This window comes from Giraffa tippelskirchi, chromosome 13, assembly GCF_054371585.1.
Source record: "Giraffa tippelskirchi isolate mGirTip1 chromosome 13, T2T-mGirTip1v1.2.pri, whole genome shotgun sequence".
Classification (NCBI taxonomy): domain Eukaryota; kingdom Metazoa; phylum Chordata; class Mammalia; order Artiodactyla; family Giraffidae; genus Giraffa; species Giraffa tippelskirchi.
In genome coordinates this window covers 118081940-118104766 of record NC_137287.1, presented here as the reverse complement: position 1 = coordinate 118104766, position 22827 = coordinate 118081940, and the positions used below count along the sequence as shown (strand labels likewise).

At 47.7% G+C, this 22827-nt stretch overlaps 1 protein-coding gene across 1 annotated transcript in view; it reads left to right on the top strand.

The window, feature by feature from the left end:
• The first annotated feature begins 18800 nt into the window (after positions 1-18800).
• Positions 18801-22827, top strand: part of PREX1 (phosphatidylinositol-3,4,5-trisphosphate dependent Rac exchange factor 1) — a 178152-nt gene continuing 174125 nt past the window's right edge. Inside the window, exon 1 of the mRNA XM_081560854.1 lies at positions 18801-19944. Coding sequence (XP_081416980.1) covers positions 19732-19944 — 213 coding nt within the window. The 5' untranslated portion in view covers positions 18801-19731. The remainder of the gene's footprint in view (positions 19945-22827) is intronic.

Here is a 22827-nt window from a genome sequence, read left to right as displayed (position 1 = left end):
AGATCTTCCTGTGAAAACTTTCTAGATGTAATTGATGGCAACCAAGTCAAAACTGAAAATATCTCCCGCTTGGCCACTAAACCCTTGTGTAGGCTGCTAACTTGCCGTCTTTCTTCTGCACCAGGTCTGCCTCCCATGTTTTGAATCTTTCATTATGATTTTACGTTTTTCATGTTCCTGTGTCCTTTTCCAAACTAGATCAGGATCCACCCTTAATCAGGGGTGGGGACTGTACTTTTTCTTTTTATGTTTCATGATGAGATTAGCGAATGTGGGGGTGGGGCACCTGTTCCCTCCCCCTGTTTATCCGTTCAGCAGACATTGGTGGAACATCTAACCACAGCAGGAACTTTCTGAGAGGGTCAGACCCTGAGCATGGCAGCCCTGACTCTGTTCCTTTCAGACTCTGCAGTCAGGACTCCTGAAATAATTTTTTCCCCTTAAATCTGCTCAGATCTTCTACCCTGAAAGATCAAAACACGTTTCTCCCCTTCTAGATACAGCCCTGTCTGGCCGGATTTCTCCGAAGGGCACTGCTGCTCCGGACCAGCTCCTTCCGCCCGAGCACAGGCCCTGGCCGTCTGATGCTGGCTTCTACTTTAACGTCCCCCACCCCCAGAGGTCACTGCCAAGTTTCCCTGGTTGCCTGGCTGCGACGGCTGCTTCTACGTCTTCCCTGAACTCACCTCTGTTCAGGGGCTTTTGTTGCCACTGAACAAACAGCCCTTGCTTCTGGAAACTCCACCGGTTCCTCTAAAGCTTCTCCTCCCTGGGTCCCCTCCCCCTTGGACCGCCCCTCCCCTGCCTCTTCTTCTTCCTCTGGAATAAATGTCCTGAGTCAGTGGATGGAATAACCGAGGCCTACAGCCCAGGAAGGGCTCATAGCTCATAGCTCAGTCGGTAAAGGATCTGCCTGCAATGCAGGAGGCCTGGGTTTGATCCCTGGGTTGGGAAGATCCCCTGGAGAAGGAAATGGCCACCCACTTCAGTATTCTTGCCTGGAGAATCCCATGGACAGAGGAGCCTGGTGGGCTACAGTCTGTGGGGTCGCAAGAGTCGGACATGGTTAGCGACTAAACCACCACCACTCCCACAGGCCAGGAAGGTGAAAGCACTGACTGAAGTGAACTGCAGGTGTTCTTTTAAGTATAAACTTGAGTTGGTTATTAAATACTAACAGTGGAGCACACTTACTGAATATTTAACAAGTGTCCATCCCTCCTCTAAGCACTTTAGATATGTGTTGATTCTCATAACAACTCTTGGAGGTGGCTATGATTGTTATTCCCATTTTTCACACTGGAAACTGAGGCACAGAGAGGTTGAGTAACTTGCTTGAGGCCATACAACTTGTTGGTGCCAGAGCTATAATTTGAACCCAGGGCGTCTGACTCCAGGGCATAGAAACATAATCACCCTCTACTACAACTCTGCTGCTATCAATACCTTCTCTCTACCACCCCTAAATTGCCAAATAAAAGAAATTCTATCTATTTACTGTTAATTCACCCATCCCATTTCTCAAGTGGACAATTTATTGATCTCAGAATACCTGGTGGTAGAGATCCTGCCCCTTTGGCCGATTTCACTAAAATTTACATTCCATAGATTCTGAAGAGACACTTGCTCCTTGGAAGGAAAGCTGTGACAAACCTAGACAGCTTATTGAAAAGCAGAGACATCGCTTTGCCAAGAAAGGTCCATATAGTCAAAGTTATGGTTTTTCCAGTAGTCGTGTATGGATGTGAGAGTTGGACCATAAAGAAGGCTGAGCACTGAAGAATTGATGCTTTCAAATTGTGGTGCTGCTTTCAAATTGTGGTGCTGGAGAAGATTCTTGAGTCCCTTGGACAGCAAGGAGATCAAACAAGTCAGTCCTAAAGGAAATTAACTCTGAATATTCATTGGAAGGACTGATGCTGAAGCTGAAGCTCTAATACTTTTTCTACCTGATGCGATGAACCAACTCATTGAAAAAGACCCCGATGCTTGGAAAGGTTGAAGGCAAAAGGAAAAGGGGGTAGCAGAGGATAGATGGTTAGATAGCATCACTGACTCAATGGACATGAATTTGAGCAAACTCTGGGAGACAGCAGAGGACAGAGGAACCTGGCGTGCTATAGTCCACGGGGGTTGCAAAAAGTCGGATACAACTTAGCAACTGAACAACAAGGCACTCACTCGGACCCCGCTATTTCCTCTGAGCTACTGTTCTAGAGAAATACTATGGCAGGTGGGGCAAGCCCAGGATGTTGAAGGCAGCAATGTTCCTAATAATGAAAACTCAGAAGCAACCTAAGAGTCCATCCATAGGGGAATGATAAAGAAAATTTGCATATTCCTATCACAGCATATATGCAGCCGGTTAAGGAAGGAAATAGAATGTAAGTGTTGACTTAGAAAACTCTATGACTTACAGAGGGGGAAAAAAGGGAGTTCCAGAACAATGCTGACACGATCCTGGCATTCCATAGATGTTTATGGAGCATCAGCTCTCTGTCTGACACTCTTCAAGGCACTGAGAATACAGCAGGGGACAAAACAAACAGCTTACGGTAGCTGAGCTAACATTCTACCTAGGTGGAGGAGAGAGGCTGGGAATAAGTTTGTGTTGGGTGTGGTAAACTCAATGAACAAATGTAATAGGAGAAGGTGTCCCATTTTTGTAGAAAGACTCACCACAAAATAATCCTTGTGTTTTCTAGGGGTATTTACTTATGTATGTAAATGCCCAGGAAAAAGTCTGCAAGGAAACACCCCAAACTGCCGACAGTGCGATTCTGGGGGAAACGGCAGACGCCTGGTGGTCCTCCGAAGGTGCTCTAGCTTTGTGGAAGAATGTACCCATGTATCTCATCTGTGTAACGAAAAATGAGTAATAGTTAGCAACTGGAACCCACATGCCATGCTGGTGGAAATATAAAATGGTACAACCACTTTGGAAAGCCATTGGCAATTTCTAATAAAAGTAAAGCGTGTGACTCAGCAATTCCCCTCCTAAATGTTAGCTTAAAAGAAGTGAAAACCTATGTCCACACAGAGGTGTGTGCACCAGCGTTTAGAGTGGCTTTATACGTAACAGCCTCAAAGCGGAGACAACACAAAAGACCATCACAGGGTGGCTAGACCAACACACTGTACGTCCACACACTGGAACATTACTCCGAAATCAAAAGGAGCAAGCTACTGATATGTGAACAGATTTAAAAGCATTATACTGAGTGAAAGAAGCCAGGCAAAAAAGGCACATACCATGTGATAACAATTATATGACAGGCAAAACTAGTCTATGGTGATAGGAATCAAAAGGATGGTTGCCTGTGGGGTTTGTGGGTTGACAGGAAGAGGACCCGAGGGAACTTTCTGGAATGACAGGAATGTTCTAGATCTTGACTGGGAGGTGTACCTGGTGTAGGGATTTGTCAAAATTCATTGAATCATTCACTTTAATCTGTACACTTCACTGTAACAAATTTCACATTAATATTAGTAATAGAATAACCACCAAAGCCTGGAGAGGAATATTCTGACGTGTTGAGTGTTTATTTCTAAATGGTAAAAATGTAGGTGATTTTCATTGCCATCATATGCACATCTGGGGTTTTCCAAAGTTCCAGCAATACACATATAATCCTTTAGTGATCAGAAAAAAGAGTAAAGAAAAGGACATGGCCTACACACTTACATAAAAAAAAGAACATATGCCTCTTTTGTGCATATTTTATTTGTTTAGTCATTTTGAGGGGGTATGTTTTTTAAGAAGAAGGAAGGGAAGAGAGAGGAGGGTGAGAACAGGAAACCTTTCTGTCCTTTTATTTTCAACAAAGATTAACTGGAAAGAAGCAATATTCAGTGTAAGAGTGTTGTGAATAAATGAAAATAATTCAGAGTCATAGATCTGTTAGTCAAGAAACTTGTAATTGTACTGAGCATGTGGGGGATCCTATCTGCCTCTAAAAGAGCGGTTGAAAAAGGCCCCCTCATCCACGAAGCCTTCCTTGATTTTTCCTTCAAACCTCTGCCTCTGCACAACTCATCTTTCCACTGTGCCCCAGGAAGACAGAGTGCTTTCCTATTTTCTAAATCCCCAGAGCCTAGTGCTGTGCTTTGCACCAAGTGGGTCCTCTGCCTAGGCTCTGCATTTCATTTTTAAGAAAGCCCCAGAGCAGGTCCCAGGCGTGGGTAGGTCCCTAGCTTTTCACACTTTCACCCTACACTGAACCCATCCCCGGCTGAGGAGGAACCGAGAGGTTGACCTTCTATTCCCTTGGGGCTGGGAACAGATACTTAGGGGTTTCCCAGACACGCTGTAGAAACTCCTGCCTTGCCTTGAAAGGTCACACTGGTCACCTCTGGCCTGCTTTCTCCCTCCCCCATTCTGGTTTCCTTGAGATGTATAGGTGGGTAGAGGCCGAGACAGCAGTGCCAACCTCATGTCTTGCTCCCCTTCTGCTCCTCTGGTCTCCGGGAGCGGGACTGGGACCAAGTTTGTTTGCCGTCTTTGGCCAACAAGCCATTGGGCCACTGGCATTGTTTTCTGCTTCCCACAACACAATAAAAACTTTGCTGAGGCCCAGGGAGCGTCTACAAAGTGCTCCTCTAGCTTTTTGGCGGCATTTTATCTTTGGATCCAGGCAAAGCTGTGGAGGGGCAGGGCAAGACCGAGGCCTGAGTCAGTTGCAGCAGCGGGCTGCGCTGCGGGATAACGGGGTTTGGGATGGAATGGAGGCTTCCATCCATAAAGTCGGCAGGGAGGACTCGAAGAGCCCGTGACCTGTCTTGCTGCGGCAGCTGCTGAAAAGTCCTGCTGGAGAAGGGAATCAGAAGGTACAGACAGGATACTGCGTACACCACCAGAAAGTTCTTTCCTTTTAATCTTGACATTATAGTCTTGATCCATCCTCTTCCAAGCCAGGCAACCCCCTCTCACCATACACACCATAGCCTCTAGCTAGGCTCCCTGTTTCATGTAAAACAGGCTCCTCTAATTTGCTCACTGTGTGATCCTGGGCAAGTCACCTTACCTCTCTTTGCCTCAGTTTCTTCATCTGTAAAATGGCATCATAATCATTCCCATTGTTATGAAGAGGTAATGAATTAATATATGGAAATTGCTTAGAACAGTACTTGGCATGCAGTAGGTATTATAAAAGGATTGGTTATGATCTCTTATTATTATTTTTTATTATTGCAAGCTATTCTCCATCCAACAGTGTGACCATTTAAAAACCTGAATCAGAATCAGGTCATGGATTTAAACACCCTTGTTTAAATCCCTCCCAGGGCTGCCCACTGTGCTTAGCATTAAATCCACACATGGACCATCTCCACATCACTAATCTGACTTCATCACCTACTACTCTTCTCATTATCATTGTTCCCACCTCACCAGCCTCCTTGCTGTCCCGGAATGTTCCAAGTGTGGTTCAACCTCAGGGACTTTGCACTTGCATTTTTTCTGCCTAGGAAACTATTCTCACACTTTATAGAGTTGGTTCTGGCTCAGCATTCAGATCTCAGCCTAACCATTACTTCCTTCAGAGATTCTTCCCAAATCACCCTATCTGGCTACATGCCTTCCTGTATTTCTCTATGAAAATACCTTGTTTATTTCTTAGCTATTATGGGCTATGTGTTTATTTGTTTACTATTTCTCTCCCCAGACTAGAATATAAACGTCAAGAGGTGAAACTTTGTCTTATTCACTGTTTTCCCCCCTACATTTAGCATAATGATTAGTACACAGTAGGTGCTCAATACATATGATTTGGTTAAAGGAATGGCTGCAGAAATGAGAAGAGGGCTCTAGGATTTAGAGTCTCCTGGGAGAGACTATTGATGGAGATGCCATCCATCTAGGAGAGAATGGATAAGGTTTTTGGGGACTATGGCAGATAATTGGTTCAAGTGGGACATATTTTTGAGGTGCCTGTAGGATTGCTTGGAAAGATGTTCCCTAAACACCTCACACATGGGTCTGGAGTGACCTAGACTTTTTTCTACAACTGAATGAAGACCCAACTCAAGGTGGTTTAAACAACGTTTCCTTATGTAGGGCAGTCTCAAGGTTGGTTAATTCAGTGGCTTAACAGCAGTATTAAGGGTCCCGGTCGTTTCCATCCACTGTGATGGCACAGTCTCTTCTCACGGGCCCAGTATGGCTGCCAGAGCTCCAGACATGGAGTCTTCATGCAACATCCACAAGTCAGAAGGACAGAGAGATCCTTTTTCTTTTCCTGAGTCCTGTTTTAAGAGAGAAGAAAACGTGAAGCCCTCAGTCTTGTTGCATCAAGTCTTATTGGCTGATGTGTCATATGTCTGTTCCTCATGATTGATTAAGACTCCTTAAGATTTACCTGTTGTAGGTGAGAAGGGGTTCATTGTCTCCAGAGGTGGCCAAACTTGGAGTTTTGATAGGGAGAAAGGGAGACAGTTGTTATTCTCTACAAAAATGGTATCGTCCGTCTTCAGAAGGTGAGGTTTGAACATATAGTCTTGTTACCAAAGAAAGCCAGTAGGAAGCGGCAGTGCAAGAGAATGAGGGAGGCGAGGGGAAGGTGGGCAGGGCACCCCTTGCATTTACCGTAAAGAAAATGTTTTAAAAAGGAGGGAGATGTCACTGTGCTGAGTGCTACTGAGTCATCGAGTGAAATAAGGATGGAGAAATAGCCACTAGGGTTGGACTTGGAGGTCCAAATTGCGGCTCTGATGAGAGCAGTGGAATGATGGATGTTTCTGGAATTTACGCCTGCATTCCCCCCTGCTGCTACCCAACTCCATGCTTTACCACTGCTTTTCTGGATTCTTAAAATAGCTTCCTTACTGATTCCTCAGACTGGTATCATATTACAGAGGTCTTTCCACGTCAAGCTGAGCAAGTCATAATTACATCAGTCAGCAGTAGGGAGCCACTGGAGGTGCTTGAGCCAGGGAATAACTGGGTCATGGCTGCCCTTTATGGAGGTTAACCTGAAAGAGTGGTAGAGGGTGGAATGGAGGCTGGTGAGACTGGAGGCAGGAGAAGTCTCCCTAGACCTTTGTTTTTGCCTTTGTTCTTTCTAGTGCTAGGGCCCTGTTTGACCTTTGGAAACATTCCCTCCCCGCTTTCAGTCCATAAGGTTCAAGTAGGACCCGCTCTCCTATCCTCTCTAGTGGAAGAAGACATGAGACCCAGACCTGGCTGTTGAGAGTCAGTGATTGGCCATAGGACCCAATTCTAATCAGACAGCCTTTCAAGCTGGACTTTAGGGAAACAGTCTTTTTCTTTTAGCCCCTAGATCCACCTGTACCTGAAGTTACTGCAGACTTTTTAACTTACATGAGCCAATATGTTCCCTGTTTTGCTTGAACTGTTTTTTGAGTTGGATTTCTGCCCCTTGCATCTTAAGAAACCTTAAATAATACAGTAACTAGGGGATCTAGGAGATGAGAGTTCTGGATATGGAAGGAGAGAGTCAAGGTTGACATGGATCTTCCTGGGAGGATAGTACAGGCAAGTATGGGAAACCATTTATTAATTTATTCCATACATCTTTGGTGAGAACCTATGTAGTTCCTGGCTCTGTTACAGACACTGGAGATACAGCAGTGAGCAAACCAGATAAAAAACTTATTTGTATTGAACACATAGTGTAGTGGCTCAGGAAATAGCAATATTTATTCTGGAGAAGGAAATGGCAACCCACTCCAGTATTCTTGCCTGGAGAATCCCAGGGACGGTGGATCCTGGTGGGCTGCCGTCTATGGGGTCGCACAGAGTCAGACATGACTGAAGCGACTTAGCAGCAGCAGCAGCAGCATTCTGCTATCATGATTATCAACATCATCCCTGTTCATAGTTGTGGAAAATGAGGCTTCAAGAGGTGAAGTCACACAGCCAGTGAGGAGCTGAGTGGAAATCTGACTTCATCTCTCTATGATTTCCAAATCAGCTGTGTCCACCCCACCAGCCTGGAGAGAGAGAGTACACCCACATGGAAGTGACTTCACACTTCAGAAAGAATGCTACACATTGGTTGAAAGGAGTAGAACAGGAATTTTCTACACTGAAGGCTGGAGGAATCTACTGCAGGACAGAAATGTGATCAGAAGATGGGGAGATTTGTCACAAATCATACTGGTTTTAGAGCTGGGAAAAGGTCATTGAGATAAGATTAATCAAGCAGTCTTTCTGAAAGGAATGGGTGCTGTGGCCAGGTGTTGTTTTTTTAAAGCTTTTTATTTTATATTGGAGTATAGCCGATTAACAATGTTGTGAGAGCCGCAGGTGGACAGCAAAGGGCCTTAGCCATACATATACATGTATCCATTCTCCCCCAAACTCCCCTCCCATCCAGGCTGCCACATAACATTGAGCAGTGTTCCCTGTGCTGTACAGCAGGACCGTGTTGGTTATCTATTTTAAATATAGCAATGTGTATTAATACCTGTCAATCCCAAACTCAGCAGGGTCTTAAAAGAAGGGAAAGGTATTGGTAAGAGAATGTGTAAGTCTGCAGCTGCCTCAGTACTCCATGGGTCACATCTTCAATTGGATGCTGAATCAATTATTTTTTTTCTTTCTTTTTTTTTTTAATTTGTTGGATGCTGATGACAGTGGGGAGAAGGAGTCCTGGTTACTGTGACTTGACAGCTTTTGTTGTTGCTGCAGAAATCATTAGTCCCCTGCCAACAGGACCCAGATCTTGCAGGTCTGCAGGCTGGAGATACACATACAATAATGCATTAAAAAAAAAAATCTCCAACAGGAACTGTGACTCATACACATTTCTGCAGGGATGAATAAAAATATCGAGAATGAAAGATGGATTAGCCACTGGAACACAGTTTGCTTTGGAGAACTGAGCCCCCCATAGTTGCCCCTGTTCCTTATTAGCTTCTGAAATTTGGAAACTGGACCCCTAACCTGGTGCCTACCAGGGACGTGGGGTGAAGTCTGGCTGGGTGGGTGTGGGTTTTGGGGGGCAGAGGGTGGGCTCAAAGCAGCAGGATTGGATGCTGCTGGTGCAGTACTTTGGTCCTACAGGTGGTCTTCACTTGGCTGCTGTTCTGATGGGCCTTTGCCTGGGTTGTTCAGTAGGACCACCTTGAAACCAACGTTGTCTGTTTTTCATACATTCACATTCAAAACTATTCATGAATATTTTTCATATATTCATTCCATCAGTCCATTGTAAGCAAGGCGATGTGTTAGACTCCATGTGGGACCCCAAAATGGATTGAAGAGAGGAGCTTACCAAGGAGCCAAGGCCATTTCAAGAAAAAAAAAATAAAGACTTCCCAGATGGTCCAGTGGTTAAGACTCCACGCTCCCAATGCAGGGGTGGGGGTTTGGTCCCGGGTGCTGCAGTGAGATCCCACATGCTGCACCGAGAAGATGCTGCATGCTGCAGGTAAAGATCCCGTGTCCCAACTAAGACCTGGCACAGCTAAATAAATAAATATTAAACAAACAAACAAAACCCCAAAGAGCCAAGGCCAGGAAACATGATATAAATGTCTACATTTGGGAGAGAATGTGTAAGTCTGCAGCTTACACAGAGAAAGAGAAAGAGAAAGTTGAGAAAGTTGAGATCTTGTTTTTTTTCAGTCTAGCCCAAGGATTGGCAAACTGCAGCCTGCAGGTTACTGTTTGTATAAATAAAGTTTTATTGGAACACAGCCACACTCATTCATTTACATAGTGTCTCTTGCTGCTGTTAGCACTCCAATGGCAGAATCGTGTATTTGTGACACAGACTGTACAACCCTGAAAGCCTAAGAAATTTACTAACTGGCCTTTTACCAAAAAAGTTTGCTAGCTCCTAATTTAGTGTCGGTCACAGTTGTAAACAATAGACACTGCGTTAGAATTTTATGAATGGTTATAAGGAGCTCACAGAATCTCAAGGGTGCCCAGGATGTCAGTCTTGGCAATCAGACCCTAAAGAATGGTGTCCAAACCACTCTGTGGGGTGGCTCCAGGAATGGCCCTGCTGAGCTTAGATACCCCAAGTGGCAATGCTGACTCTGGGTGACTGAAAACCAAAACTTCTGCTGTCACTGTGCCCCAAAGCCAGATGCTTCTGCCATCGCTTTGGTCAAGGGTAAACAAAAGACATACAGAACTGATGGCGCAGCAATTCCATTTCTGATTGACAACCTCAAAAATACTTGCTCACAGATACAAACGGAAATACATATGAAGATGTTTGTGACACGTTGCTTCAAAGAGTTTGCATTGGTTTCTAGGACTAGGAAATGGAGAAGTAGAACATGGTTTTATTGGTTAGGGTTAATATTAGCTGTAATAAACAGACCATAAAGTATGTGAAGTATCAGACCCCATGGACATTTCATTATTTGCTCAGTAAGGTGTTCCGAGATGAATGTTACCAATGGGTGGTCTGTCTCCTCTCCATGCAGGCATTCAGATTCAGGCTGAGGGGTCACTCTGGGGTCATCATCCCAGTCAATTTAGAAGGGAAAAAAGCATGGAGGAGAGGGCATTAGAGGTTCTAAGGGCCAGGACTGGAGGCAATATGCATGGCATGTCCTGGCATCTATGGGCTAAAGCTTTTATGTGACTCTGGCTCCCTGCAAGGGAAACTGGGAAATGTAGTCCTTCCGTGTGTCCTGGACAAGGAGAAAACCATATTTGGGGAACAGCCAGCAATCTACCACCGTGATACATTCACATAATGGAATCCTAAGCAATTTAGGATTTCCAGTCGGAAGTAATGAGTTATATTTACAAAGAGCAACTAGGGATGATCTCAAAAAAAAAATAAGGTTGAGTGAAAAAAGTAACATAGCTTGGGATGCATAACCCTGTACCATTTATGCAAAAATTTATTAACAACCATTGGGCTTCCTTGGTGACTTAGATGGTAAAGAGTCTGCCTGCAAGGCTTCAGAGACCTGGGTTCAATGCCTGGGTCAGGGAGATCCCCTGGAGAAGGAAATGGCAATCCACGCTGGTATTCTTGCCTGGAAAACTCCATGGATGGAGGAGCCTGGCGGGCTACACAATCCATGGGGTCACAAAGAGTCAAATACGACTGATCAACTAACTTTAACTTTAAACAAGCAACCACAAAACAACATTTTATCTCTTTATATATATTTTTACTATGTCTATCTGGATATACTTATATCCAAATAAATGTATGGCAGATGGGCAGAAAAAACACACTTTAAATATACCCAAGTGGGTGTCCATGGGAGGGCGGGGAGGGGGGAAGGAGGAGGAAAAATGGGTGATGAAGGGAAAAATGAATGAAAATAAAACAAAATAGAGGCCATACTCTGATGTCATTGATGGTGCGCCATGGCCTAAAGAGTGTTATTAACTAACTGTGTGCATCGGAGGTCCAAATTAAAAAAGAAACAAAAACAGAAAGGGGATCAATGTATTAAAGAATAAAAGTAATATATTCAATATACCCATTGTAGAACATTTGGGAAATGTAAGTGTAAAGAAGAAAACAAATATCCATAATCCCACTGCCCACATGTAACTACTCTTGTTATTTTTGTACATTTCCTTTCTGTCTTTTATTGGTATGAATATGTAAGACATATTGACAATATTGGGATCACAGTCTATATGTAATTTACACCACTCTTTTCTTCCCCGTTTATCCATGTATCTTGACCATGCTTCTATTTCATTAAATATACTTTGACAGCAGACTTCTAAATGGCTAAATAATTTTCCACATTGTGGATATACTATAAAGTATTTAAGTATTTACCTATAAGTGAGAATTTGTTGTTGTTGCTGTTGTTGAGTCACTAGGTTGTGTCTGACTCTTTGCAACTCCATGGACTGGAGGACGCCAGGCTTCCCTGTCCTCCACTATCTCCCGGAGTTTGGTCAAGTTCATGCCCATCGAGTCGGTGATGCTATCTAACCAAGTGGGAATTTAGGTCTTTTCAAATATGAGTTATTATAAGTAACACTTCAGTGAACATCTTTGTGAATCAACGTTTGTGTGAGTGTGTGATTATTTCTGTGGTTCAGATTCCTTGAATGAGAATAACTAGGTCAAAGGGTATGAACATAGATGTGTATCCAACTTTTAAGGTGTTTGGTGCATTTTTAAGTGGTGAAATGGAGAACACAGAGAGAAAAGTATAGAAGACACACATGTAAATCATAATAACTTATTAAAAAGTGAACCTTTGTAAAATCATCACCAAGGGTAAGAAATACAACACTGCCAGATCCCTCATGCCTCAGTATGGCTCATCTGAATCCCAGACCCCTATTCCCTGGTCTGGGAGGAAACCACTGACTTGATATGTACAGCAAATGTTACACTCTTTTCTTTATAGCTTTGTCATCCAAATGTGCACCTCTCAGTACTGTGGTTTAATATGCTTTTGAGCACTATGTAAACGGAATCAGACGTCATGTGCTTTTGTATATCTGGCCTTGCTGGCTCCATATTACACTTTAAAACTTCATCCATACGTTACATGGGGCTGTATGTAGTTCTTTCTCTGCCACAATTTCTCTTTTCTTTTCTCTGGGTCTGTGTACATTTCACATTGCTGAGGACCTACAATTGCGTGGTAGGGGAAGAAAGTCCTTTCTTTTGTAGAGGGATATTTTTTCTTTTTTTCAAGATTTCTGGGGGCTGTAAGATCTCACTGTGCCCTCATATTCCCTTGTAGAGCTGGCAGAGCAGGATTCTTAATGTCCACATTTAACAGATGAGGAAACTGAGGCTCAGAAAAAGGAACAAAGTTCCAGTTCCCAGTCTCTGCTGCCATACATTTATTTGGATATATGTGTATCCAGATAGACATAGCAAAAAACAGTGCCTGATATATAGTGAGGGCTCAAAAAATAAATGGCAACAGTTGGTATCAGAACTTTCTCCCTTTCAACAGAGGTTCCAGGAATGGAATTTGCCCAGGATATCTGGAAGGCAGGCTAGAGTATAAATGGCACTTGGAGAGGGTGTGGCTGTTTGTGTTTCTGCTGGCTAAAGAGGAAACCATCAGTTTTCAGTAAAAGTTACCACTGAGATTGCCAGGTGTCTGGATTTGGACTGTGAAGCCCTATTTTTTGAGCATTGAGTCCAGGAAACAAACCAAAAAACCCCAAAAAACCCAGACGTATAAATGTGTGTCCAGTATGTCTGTTGAAACCATCTGGCATCCCTTGCTACAGAATTTCAAGATACACCATCCAGGTCAGTCTCCGGGCTTGACTAAGTTGCAGAATTTACCTTTTATGCACCAGTCTATTTCTGAATCTTTTTCTTCACTGTTACCTCCAATCTCGGCTTCATGTTAGGAACCTTAGATATCTGCTTCATTGGAAAAGCATTATGGCAGGGTATCTGCCTTTTGAGAGAGAAGCAGGAAGTGGGAAATACTTATTTTAAAGAATTAGGTGACCATAATACAAGAAGTACAGATGTCAGATGGCTCTACAGTTGGTTAATTTAGGAGTTCAGTGACATCAAATATCTAGGTTCTTTCGATCTATCATTTCCACCATCTTCAAATGCTCAACAATGTCCTCCTTCATGGTGTCAAGATGGCTGCCACACCTCCTAGCATCATGGCTTCACTCAGTTATAATAACTAACAATCAATCGAGTATCAGCAGCATCCCATGCACTTTCAAGTTATTAAGTATTTTCATCTGCAAAACAACCCTGTGAGGTAGGAACTCTTATTGGTCCCATTTTACAGATAGATACATCAAAGCTGGAAGAGATAGTCACTGCACGGAGTTACACAATAGGAGGTTGTGGGGCTGGAATTTGAACCCAGGCAGCTGGTCTCTAGGGCTACAATGTCCAAAGTCTAGAGAAAAAGGAAGGGACCAGGTCAGCAGCCAAGCTAGGATCGGAACTGGAGGTCCTGAGCATTTCCTTCTCACTTTCCTCCAGGCTATATTTCCAAAGCTTTCTGGAAGGAATATGACTTGGCAAAGTGCTGGAACCGTGAATCAATCTGATATCTACTATGTTCAGATCAGACCTTAAGCCAGAGCCTTCTGGAAATATCTGCTTCTAAAAGCAAGGGTTTCTTTGGAGAAGTTTTGACTTGGGGAGTTGTGGGTGGCTCCACTAAGAGTAGCGGGAAGAGAATTGTGTTTTGGTCTGAAGAACTGAACCCTGGCCTGCACGTGCAGCCTTGGCGCGGGGTGTCCAGCTGTTCTGTCCAGTGCCGAGGGTGGAGACATCTCTCTCCTCGTCTCAGAAGGCTGCTCTTGGTGCTTAGAATGGGAAAAGCCTCTCTGGGCAGCTGGCCTGACTTACTGAGACCTCATTTGAATCTGGGAAATGATTGGCAAGCTGGGACAGTCCGATAGAGCGATTCTCACCTGGCTTGTTCCACTTGGGATGGGAAAAAAACCACCCCTTGGGGCTTCCCTGGTGACTCAGTGGTAAAGAGTCCGCCTGCCAAGGCAGGAGACACGGGTTCAATCCCTGAGCTGGGAAGATCCCACACACCGAGGAGCAACTAAGGCCATGCGCCACAACCACTGAGTCAGTGCTCCAGAGCCCAGGAGCCGCAACTGCTGAAGTCCACGTGCTCTAGAGAGAGCCCGCGCTCCGCAACAAGAGAAGCCACTGCAGCGAGAAGTCCGTGCACCACAAGGAAGAGAGGGCCCTGCCCGCCACAGCTAGAGGAAAGCCCGTGCAGTGACCAAGACCCAGCACAGCCAGAAAGAAAGCAATGAATAAATAAAACTAAAATAACCACCCCTCGCTTTCTCTTAATTATTATCATTTTAAAAAGCAGAGCTTGGGAAGTGGGTGGGGGCGCCTTCAAATCCTGTTGTTGTTTAGTCACTCAGTCGTGTCCGACCCTTGGACCCCATGGACTGTATCCCGCCAGCTTCCTCTGTCCATGGGATTCTCCAGGCAAGAATACAGGAGTGGGTTGCCATTTCCTTCTCCAGGGGATCTTCCTGACCCAGGAATTGTACCGGGTCTCCTGCATTGAAGGCACATTCTTTACCAACTGAGCTACAAGGGAAGCCCAAATCCTGAGCCCACAGAATCTGAAAGCGTCTCATTAGGGAATAAGGAACTCTCTGTGTAATATTTCCAAGCAGCATTCACTTCTTCCGCACAACCGTGAAACTTATGCAACAGGAACAAAATGGTATTTCCCACTATTTGCGAAGTACATGGTGACAGAAATTCTAGAGTTGTCCCTGCAGGAGAGAATTTCCCTATTATTACCGTCGCTTTTTTTTTCTTGCTAAACTGCAAGTTTTTCTTCTTCCTCCTTTCTCTCCGTTCTTCTGGTGAATGTTTCCCAGCTAGAGCTGATGTCAGGCCCTGCCCTGGAGACAGACAGGGATCTAAGGGGCTTCCAGCTGAACATCCTGGATGGGAGGGGTGAAGTGATGAGGAAGAAGGGAGGAGAGATCAGGCTGAAACAGGGAGAGAAAAAGGAAGCCTCCCCTCGCTAGTGATTCCTTAGTCACCTTCGGTTCAGCAAGCTGCTCCGTGCCAGGATTAGCTGGGAGGCGGCCAGCCCTGGACTAAGGGAGTCCCCATTGATCACACGAGCGCCACACGAGCGCCGAGCTCTCTATCTGAGTAAGGAGACCTGGGCAGGCAGTGACCTGAGGCAGAGGCCTGGAGGTGCCACCAAACAACTCTGGAAAAGTTGAAAGGATTCTGTTGATTTGTTTCCTTGTTTATTGATGGATTGCTAATCTGGTTATTGCTTTTCTCCTCTTGCTCTGATCTGGAAACACCAGGAGGGCGGGAACCTTATCCATTGTGGTCACTGCTGTAGCCCAGCCTGGTACATAGTAGGTCTTCAATAAACACTTGAACGAATGACAGAGGGAACTTGCTGTCTTTCTTTGTTGAATGCGTTACTGTCTGCCCCCCTTGCTGGAGCAAGGTCAGCTTCAGGAGGGCCTGAATGGTGCTGTCTTGCTGACTTCTGTGGTCCCAGTACCTCCTTCTATGTGTGGAACTTCATAGGTGCTTGTGGCGGACACATCACTTCCTCTTTTTTTTTTGGGTGCACCATGCGGGATCTTAGTTCCCCAAACAGGGATCGAACCCGTGCCCCCTGAACGGGGAGCGTGGAGTCTTAACCACTAGACTGCCAGGGAAGTCCCAGATGCTTCTCTCTTAATAACAGAACCCCAAGCTGTTCAGGCAGCCATGTCCCAGGAGATGGAGCAGGACTGTTTTAAGTTGATGGTTACAACCTCACTGTTGGCCAAGGACTATTTAAAGGTGGCCACGTGTCCCAGTCTGGCCTGTGAGGTATAAGGGAGAGCCTGCTTGCTGCGGGCTTTGGAGAAACTTTTCTCTGATAAGAGAGAGGCCCTTTATCCTCTTCTTTCCTTTCCTGCTTTGGAGTGGTGTTAGCAGGTGATGTGGTGGATACAGCAGCCATGTTGTAACTGTGAGGCTCCAAATGCTGGAAGAAAAGCCACTATGATGAGGACTGCAGGGTTGCAGGTGCCTTGGTCCTTGATGACGTCACCAAGTCCTGAACCAGCCTGAGGAGCCAATCTCTCCTTGGGACCTCTCATTAAATATTAACAACGTCTTATGGGTCGCAAAGAGTTGGACACGACTGAGCGACTAACACTGTAACACTATGATTTAACCCATTAGTAGCCCATTTCCTCCTCTGTGAGCTGAATGCATCCGAATGGATTCAGTACTCAATGCAAGGATTGAATAAATAAAAGCCTTCACTTCTGGAGTGCTTCCCTGGTAGCTCAGATAGTAAAGAACCCGCCTGCGATGCAGGAGACCCTGGTTCGATTCCTGGGTCAGGAAGATCCTCTGGGGAAGGGATAGGCTACCGACTCCAGTATTCTTGGGCTTCCCTTGTGGCTCAGCTGGTAAAGAATCCGCCTGCAATGTGGGAGACCTGGGCTTGATCCCTAGGTTGGAAAGATCCCCTGGAGAAGGGAAAGGCTACCTACTCCAGTTTTCTGGCCTGGAGGACTTCATGGACTGTATAGTCCATGGGATCACAGAGTTGGAGATGACTGAGCAACTTTCACTTCACTTCACTGGAGTGCTTACTATCTGCTCTTAGCACTTTCCATGTATTAACTCAGGAAATCTTTGTAACAACCTCACAATGTTGGTACAATTATGATCCTCTGCACAGATGATGAAAACAGGGCACAGAGAGCTTAATTAATCTATTGAGTTGTAGTATCTCACTAGGGGATGGGATGGTGGAGGAGAAACATCCCAGAGGAACCTGAGGGAGTAAAAGATTATAATGAGCTGGGCCCCATGCACAAATGCAGAAACGTTTGGATGGTCTTTTGGGCAGTACGGGCTAATTCTTGGGTGAAGCATGGGATCCATGTATATGCGCGCACGTGTGAAACTATCTCTGAAGCTGAAGCCGATCTTCCTTGGTCAAAGCTGGGACGGGGACTAACATATGTTGAACACCTACTATGTGCCAGCTATCTGTATCAGGTACTTTGAATTAGTGGTTCTCAATGGGGAGCAACTTCGTCCCTGCTGGTTAGGGACATGTGGCAATGTCTGGAGACATTTCTGGTTGTCACTGGGGAGGGAGTGCTGCTGGCAAGCGGTGGGTACATCATGCCTCTGCATGCCCTACAGTGTATGGGACAGTCCCCCACAACCAAGAATTATCTGGCCCCAAATGTCACTTTTCTGAGGTTGAGAAAACATGGCTTTCCATGTGTGTTTTTTTTTCTTTTTCTTACAATGACTCCCGTTTTATAGAACAGGCAACTGAGGTTCAGAGAGGTGAAACGTCTTGACCGAGGTCACCTAGTCAATTAGATCTGGAGCTGGGAAGCCAATGCAAGTCAGTTTCATTCCAAAGCCAGGGTGTTCCCACTATGCTCTCTCCTTGGGGCTTGAAGGATTAAAGGCAAGGCAACTGAGGATCAGAGAGGTGCTGTGACCAGCTGAAGGTCACACAGCAGTTACTCCTGAGACCTCTTTCCAAGGGAGCTAGTCACCTTTTGGACACAACTGACTCCACTCCCCAAACCTGGCAGGCTCATCTACCTCATACCCTTGACTCTGTGTCCAGGGGAACTTAACTCACTCAAGGCCCAGATAGAATGTCACCTTGTCCAAGATCAAAAAGAAACGCTCAGAGAGGGCAGAAGCCACCCTACTTTCTCCCTGTGTCCTTAGGCACCTGCAGTACTTACCCAGAGGCCACTGGGAGAATAATCCTGGGTGTTTGGAATAGCCTAAAGGACGATTACAGCCTACAGGGGGATATTATTGACACCTGAATCAGCCAATCTACCACACAGACAATACAATCTCTGGGTCCAGAAGAGGGGCAGGTCAGGAACTGTGAGGACAGTTCAGAGAGTGGGGCCGGGCTAAGAGGGCTGTTCATACCTACAATATTAATTAAGAAACATTAATAGACAACTTTGATGTGCGGGTCATTGTTTCAAGTAGCCCCTATGGATTAACACATAACCTTGTGTAGAACCCCATGAGCTACGTACCACAGTCAATCCCATTGTCCAGATGAGAATATTGAGGCTCTTGAGGCAAGTAAACCAGGGCAAGGTCACCCAAGGAAACTAGCAAGGGTGGGAGCTGGGATTTTAACGTGAACAGGCCCCAGGGGGATCGTCCCTTTGCATCTTCCTGTGAGGAAGGTGAGGACATTTGTCGAGCACTTCGCTGATGATCAAGGTCACCGAGAGCAGCCTAGGCTGGCAGCAGGGTTTCCCAAGGCATTATCGGGGCGTGGGGGGCGCGAGGGAATTGGGGGGGGCAGAGAACTGGAGGGGGCGGGGACAGAATCGGGCAGAGCAGCTGTCACTTGATTGGTGTCTCGAGAGCAGATAATAATTTCCTCTGGGAAAGGTTGGAAAGGGAAAGGTTGGAAAGGGTAGGCTCATCTCTGGGGGTCGGGGAGGGGCACAGAAGTTATAAAGAAAGAGAAAAAGAAAAGGCAGGAAAAAGAAAAAGGAAGGGGAAAGAGAGAAGAGGGGATAAGAGAGAGGAGAGAGCCGAGCCGTGCGTCTTCCTCCCCAAGGTCGTGGGAGCGCCCGAGGGCACCCAGCTGGGCGCCCCAAAGGCAGGAGGCAAGGTTGGCCGCCTTCTTCGGGGGCCGCTAGGGGTGCGCGCGGCAAGGCGAGGCGAGGCGAGGCGGGATTGCTCCCGAGCGGCCCCGCCGCCAGCTTCCCCGGTCGGTTGTTGACTCAGCCCGAGCGGCGGCCGGCCCTGCGCGCGCGTGCTGCGCGCGGCGGGGGTCGCGTGTGTCGGGGTGGGAGTGGCGTAGCCCGCGGCGGGCGGGGAGCCGGGCGCCACGCGTCCGGGCGCGGAGCTGGTGAGCCGGCCGCGTTGCTTCGGCGCCTCAAGGCTCCGCGGGGCCCCGAGCGGAAGCCGCTTGCCCGAGAAGCCCGGTCGTCCGGCTCGGGCCGAGCCGAGCTTCCGACGTAGCCGCGCCCGCGTCTCCAGGGGGCCCGGGGCGCGCGCGGAGCGCCTGTACGGCCGCGGCGCGGCGTGGCACTTGGCCGACGCTCCCTGGGCGGCGGGGCCAGCCGTCCCGGAGCCCCGAGGGCCGGCCCCCTCCCGCCCCTCGTCCGGCCTCCGCGCGCTGCCTCCGCCCCCAGGCCCGCCCGCCGCGCCATGCGCCGGGCCCGCCGCTGAGCCCGGCCAGCCGGCGCGCCCCGTCCGGGATGGGGCGCCTGGACGCCTGAGTCGCCTCTCTGCGCGATCTCCGCGCCGGGGGAAGGAGCTGGTGCCGCGCGGCCGCGCTAGGATGGAGGTGTCCGGGGGCCGCGATCCCGGCGGCGACGGGGCTGGGGACAGTGCCCCGCCGGACCCCCTGGCTCACGGCGCCGCTGCGCCCAACTCCGGCCCCTGTGCAGCCGCCCGGGAGTCGGAGCGCCAGCTGCGCCTCCGCCTCTGTGTCCTCAACGAGATCTTGGGCACCGAGAGGGACTACGTGGGCACCTTGCGCTTCTTGCAGTCGGTGAGTGTCGCCCCCGGGGGGAGCGCGGGGACAGTCTCCGCTCCGGCCGCCAGCCCCGCTGCGGAGCTCGGGGTGGGGGGGGGCCTCCGGCGTGGGTCCCCACAACCTGTGGCCGCGGTCCCTGGGGGCGTCGCGAGGATCGCCTCAGAGGCATCCCGCGGGGCGCGCAGAGCCATGGGGGCGATCGGGCTGCTCCAGAGCTGGGCTGTCGCCTCTCTTGCCGGCCCGCGGTCCAGCCCCAACCCGGGATCGCCTGCACTCCACCCCCCCCCCCACTCTGCCCTTTTGTCCTTTTCAACCCCCCCTGCTTTCAAATAGTTTTAAAATTAGTTACATTCGTGAGGCAGGGTCTCTGGGACCCAGGCGCTGAGAGCTCGGGCTCCTGCATTCCCCACCCCCCACACCCGGGGATTTCTTTGCCACCTAGTGCACCACGGACTACTCCTCTAGGACGGACCCTGGAAATCCTCGAGCCCAGCATCCCTACGCGCCCCGCAGAGTAGAATAAAACCCAAAGACCGGTGTAGAAACACAGGTCGACAAAGCCCCCCGGGTAGGACCCCTCTTTCCCACGCACACGCAGTTGCTGGGGCTTGGGGACAGTGGGTTTCGAACTCGCCACTCGCCGGTTCCATCCCATCCCCCTCCACCCCCAGCTCCAAGTTGCCAAACCACTGGCATCAGATTCTGTAAAATAACTGAGCGCTTATTATGTGCCAGGCGCCTACGTGTGTCGTGAGAAGGTAGGACCTTCCCAAGTGGCCCACGAAGTAAGGACGAATACCTCCCTCATTTTTCAAATGAGAGAATTTAGCTCCAGAGGGTCTGATTAACTTGCCCGGAATCAAACAGCTGTTTAACTGGGGATACTGGATTTTGAACCGGGGCAGTCTCCGTCAGTGCTCCAACCCCCTGCTCTGTACTGCATTTCTTTTTTTTTGTTTGTTTGTTTCTTCTCTTTCTTCTTCTTCTTCTTTTTTTTTTTGTCTGTGAGAGGGAGGAAGGGGCCACTTCCCTACCGTCCTAGGAAGTGAGAAAAGTGGCTAGGGGGTGGAGGGGGTGGGTCTGGGGTAGCCTGGCTGAAAGTTAGGAGACTGGCAGGGCTTTAATCTCCTAACCTCCTGCTGGGACCTCATTTACTCCCTTCTCTGCTCTAGGAAGTCTTTTAATCCTGGTGCAGGAAGGGCTGGGGGGCAGCGGGCAGCGGGGGCAGTGGTGGTTCCTTCAGAAACCCCAGAGCCAGGCCCTGCAGTTCCCAGTCTCCCCGGGAAAGAGGGAGGCTCTGGCATCCTCTGGGATCCCCTGTGGCTTAGGGGTGCAGCCGAGGCTGTGTGAGGTCTGAGTTTTAACTCCAGGAGGATGGAGCCCTTCTCTCTGTGAAAGGAGGTGTGTGTGTGTGTGTGTGTGTGTGTGAGTGTGTGTGTTGAGGGGGTGGTGGTGGAGAGTTGTGCGGAGGCATTGAAAACCTTTTGGCTAAAGGACCCTTCTAGAAAGGCCTGTGAGAATGAAGCAGGATTGGCATTTCTTTCCCATCCCTCCCTCTCTCCCAGAAAAAAGAAAAAAAAAAAAAGAATCTGCTCAGTTTGAAGCTGGCAGTTTCTGAATTAAAGATGTAGGCAGCCCTGGTGTCTCTGAGCAATGTCAGCTTCCAGGGAACTCCTCACTTCTCCTTCTGAGCCACTCCCTGCTTCTTAGTCTGGAAGGGAAACAGCAAAGACAAGCCAGTTTTTACATTAATGGGGAAGAAAAGATACCTCGTACTCCCATATCCTTGCCCTGGATGGTGTGGTGCCTTTCAGAACAGATAGGAGATGGTGTTTGGGTTCACTGTGGTTTTAAATTATCCACGTGTAGAGTCCGAGGAAGCTGAAATGATGGAAATTGATTAGAATCAACCATTCTTCTTATTAAAAAAGAACAGGGAAAAGATAAAAGACTTCTACACTTCCATATCCTCCCCTTGACACTTTGAATCTGTGAATTCATCCTTTTTCTTTCTTTTGGACTGCCCCGTCCGTTCTGAGATGAGCTGGTTCTGATTCTGACATCTTGGATCACTCTTGCACCTGTCCTGGCCTCAGTTTCTCCACTTGTCAAAGGTGGGGAGGGGAAGCCAGGCTTTCTTTCTGCCTTGTCCTTTTGGGTGTCCCCAAGCTTGTGCCAGCAACGGACTGATTGTGTAACTTAACCAGCCGTACCTCAGTTGTGAGCTGCAGGAGACCTCTCTTGTTTTGCCTTATCAGAAATGTTCCCTAAACAACCCAAGGTCTTTCAGTTTTGAAAACCCAGGGCTTGGAGCTTCAAGAACTGCTAATTACCAAGGCTTTCCATGGCAGCCAGGCTGGCAGCCTGCAGGTTGTGAATCTCGCTTGTCTTCCTACTCCCTCCTTCCAGCCTTTATGTTATACTTACTGAGGGACTGTTCCTGCTTGGAAGAAATGTTGGGTAATCCCTCCTTGCTTTTAATTCCATGTGGCAGAGCCAGGTCTCTAAGTGCTGCCCCGGTCTCCTTGTGTCCCTCGTTTTAAGGTCCCCTTGCCAGTAGAAATGAAGCCTCTGTGGTAGACTGAGCATTGTGGAAAATGCAGAAAAACCAGGTCTAAGTTCCTGTGCTAGAGGAGGGCATGTTCTAGCCAAGGGTGGCAATATGAGTGTTTCCAGAAATCCCAAGTATGAGGCTGAGCTCTGGAGCCAGACTGCTGGGGGTCAGGTCCTTGGGCTGTGTGACCTTAGGCAAGTGGCTTGACCTTTCTGAACCTCACTTTCCTCATTTGTAAATGGAGATAGGGTTTTGAAGAGGATAAGTGAATTATATTAATATATATAAAGCACTTAGAACAGTGCCTAACAGCTTGTAAGGCAATTCCAAATATGAGTTATTAT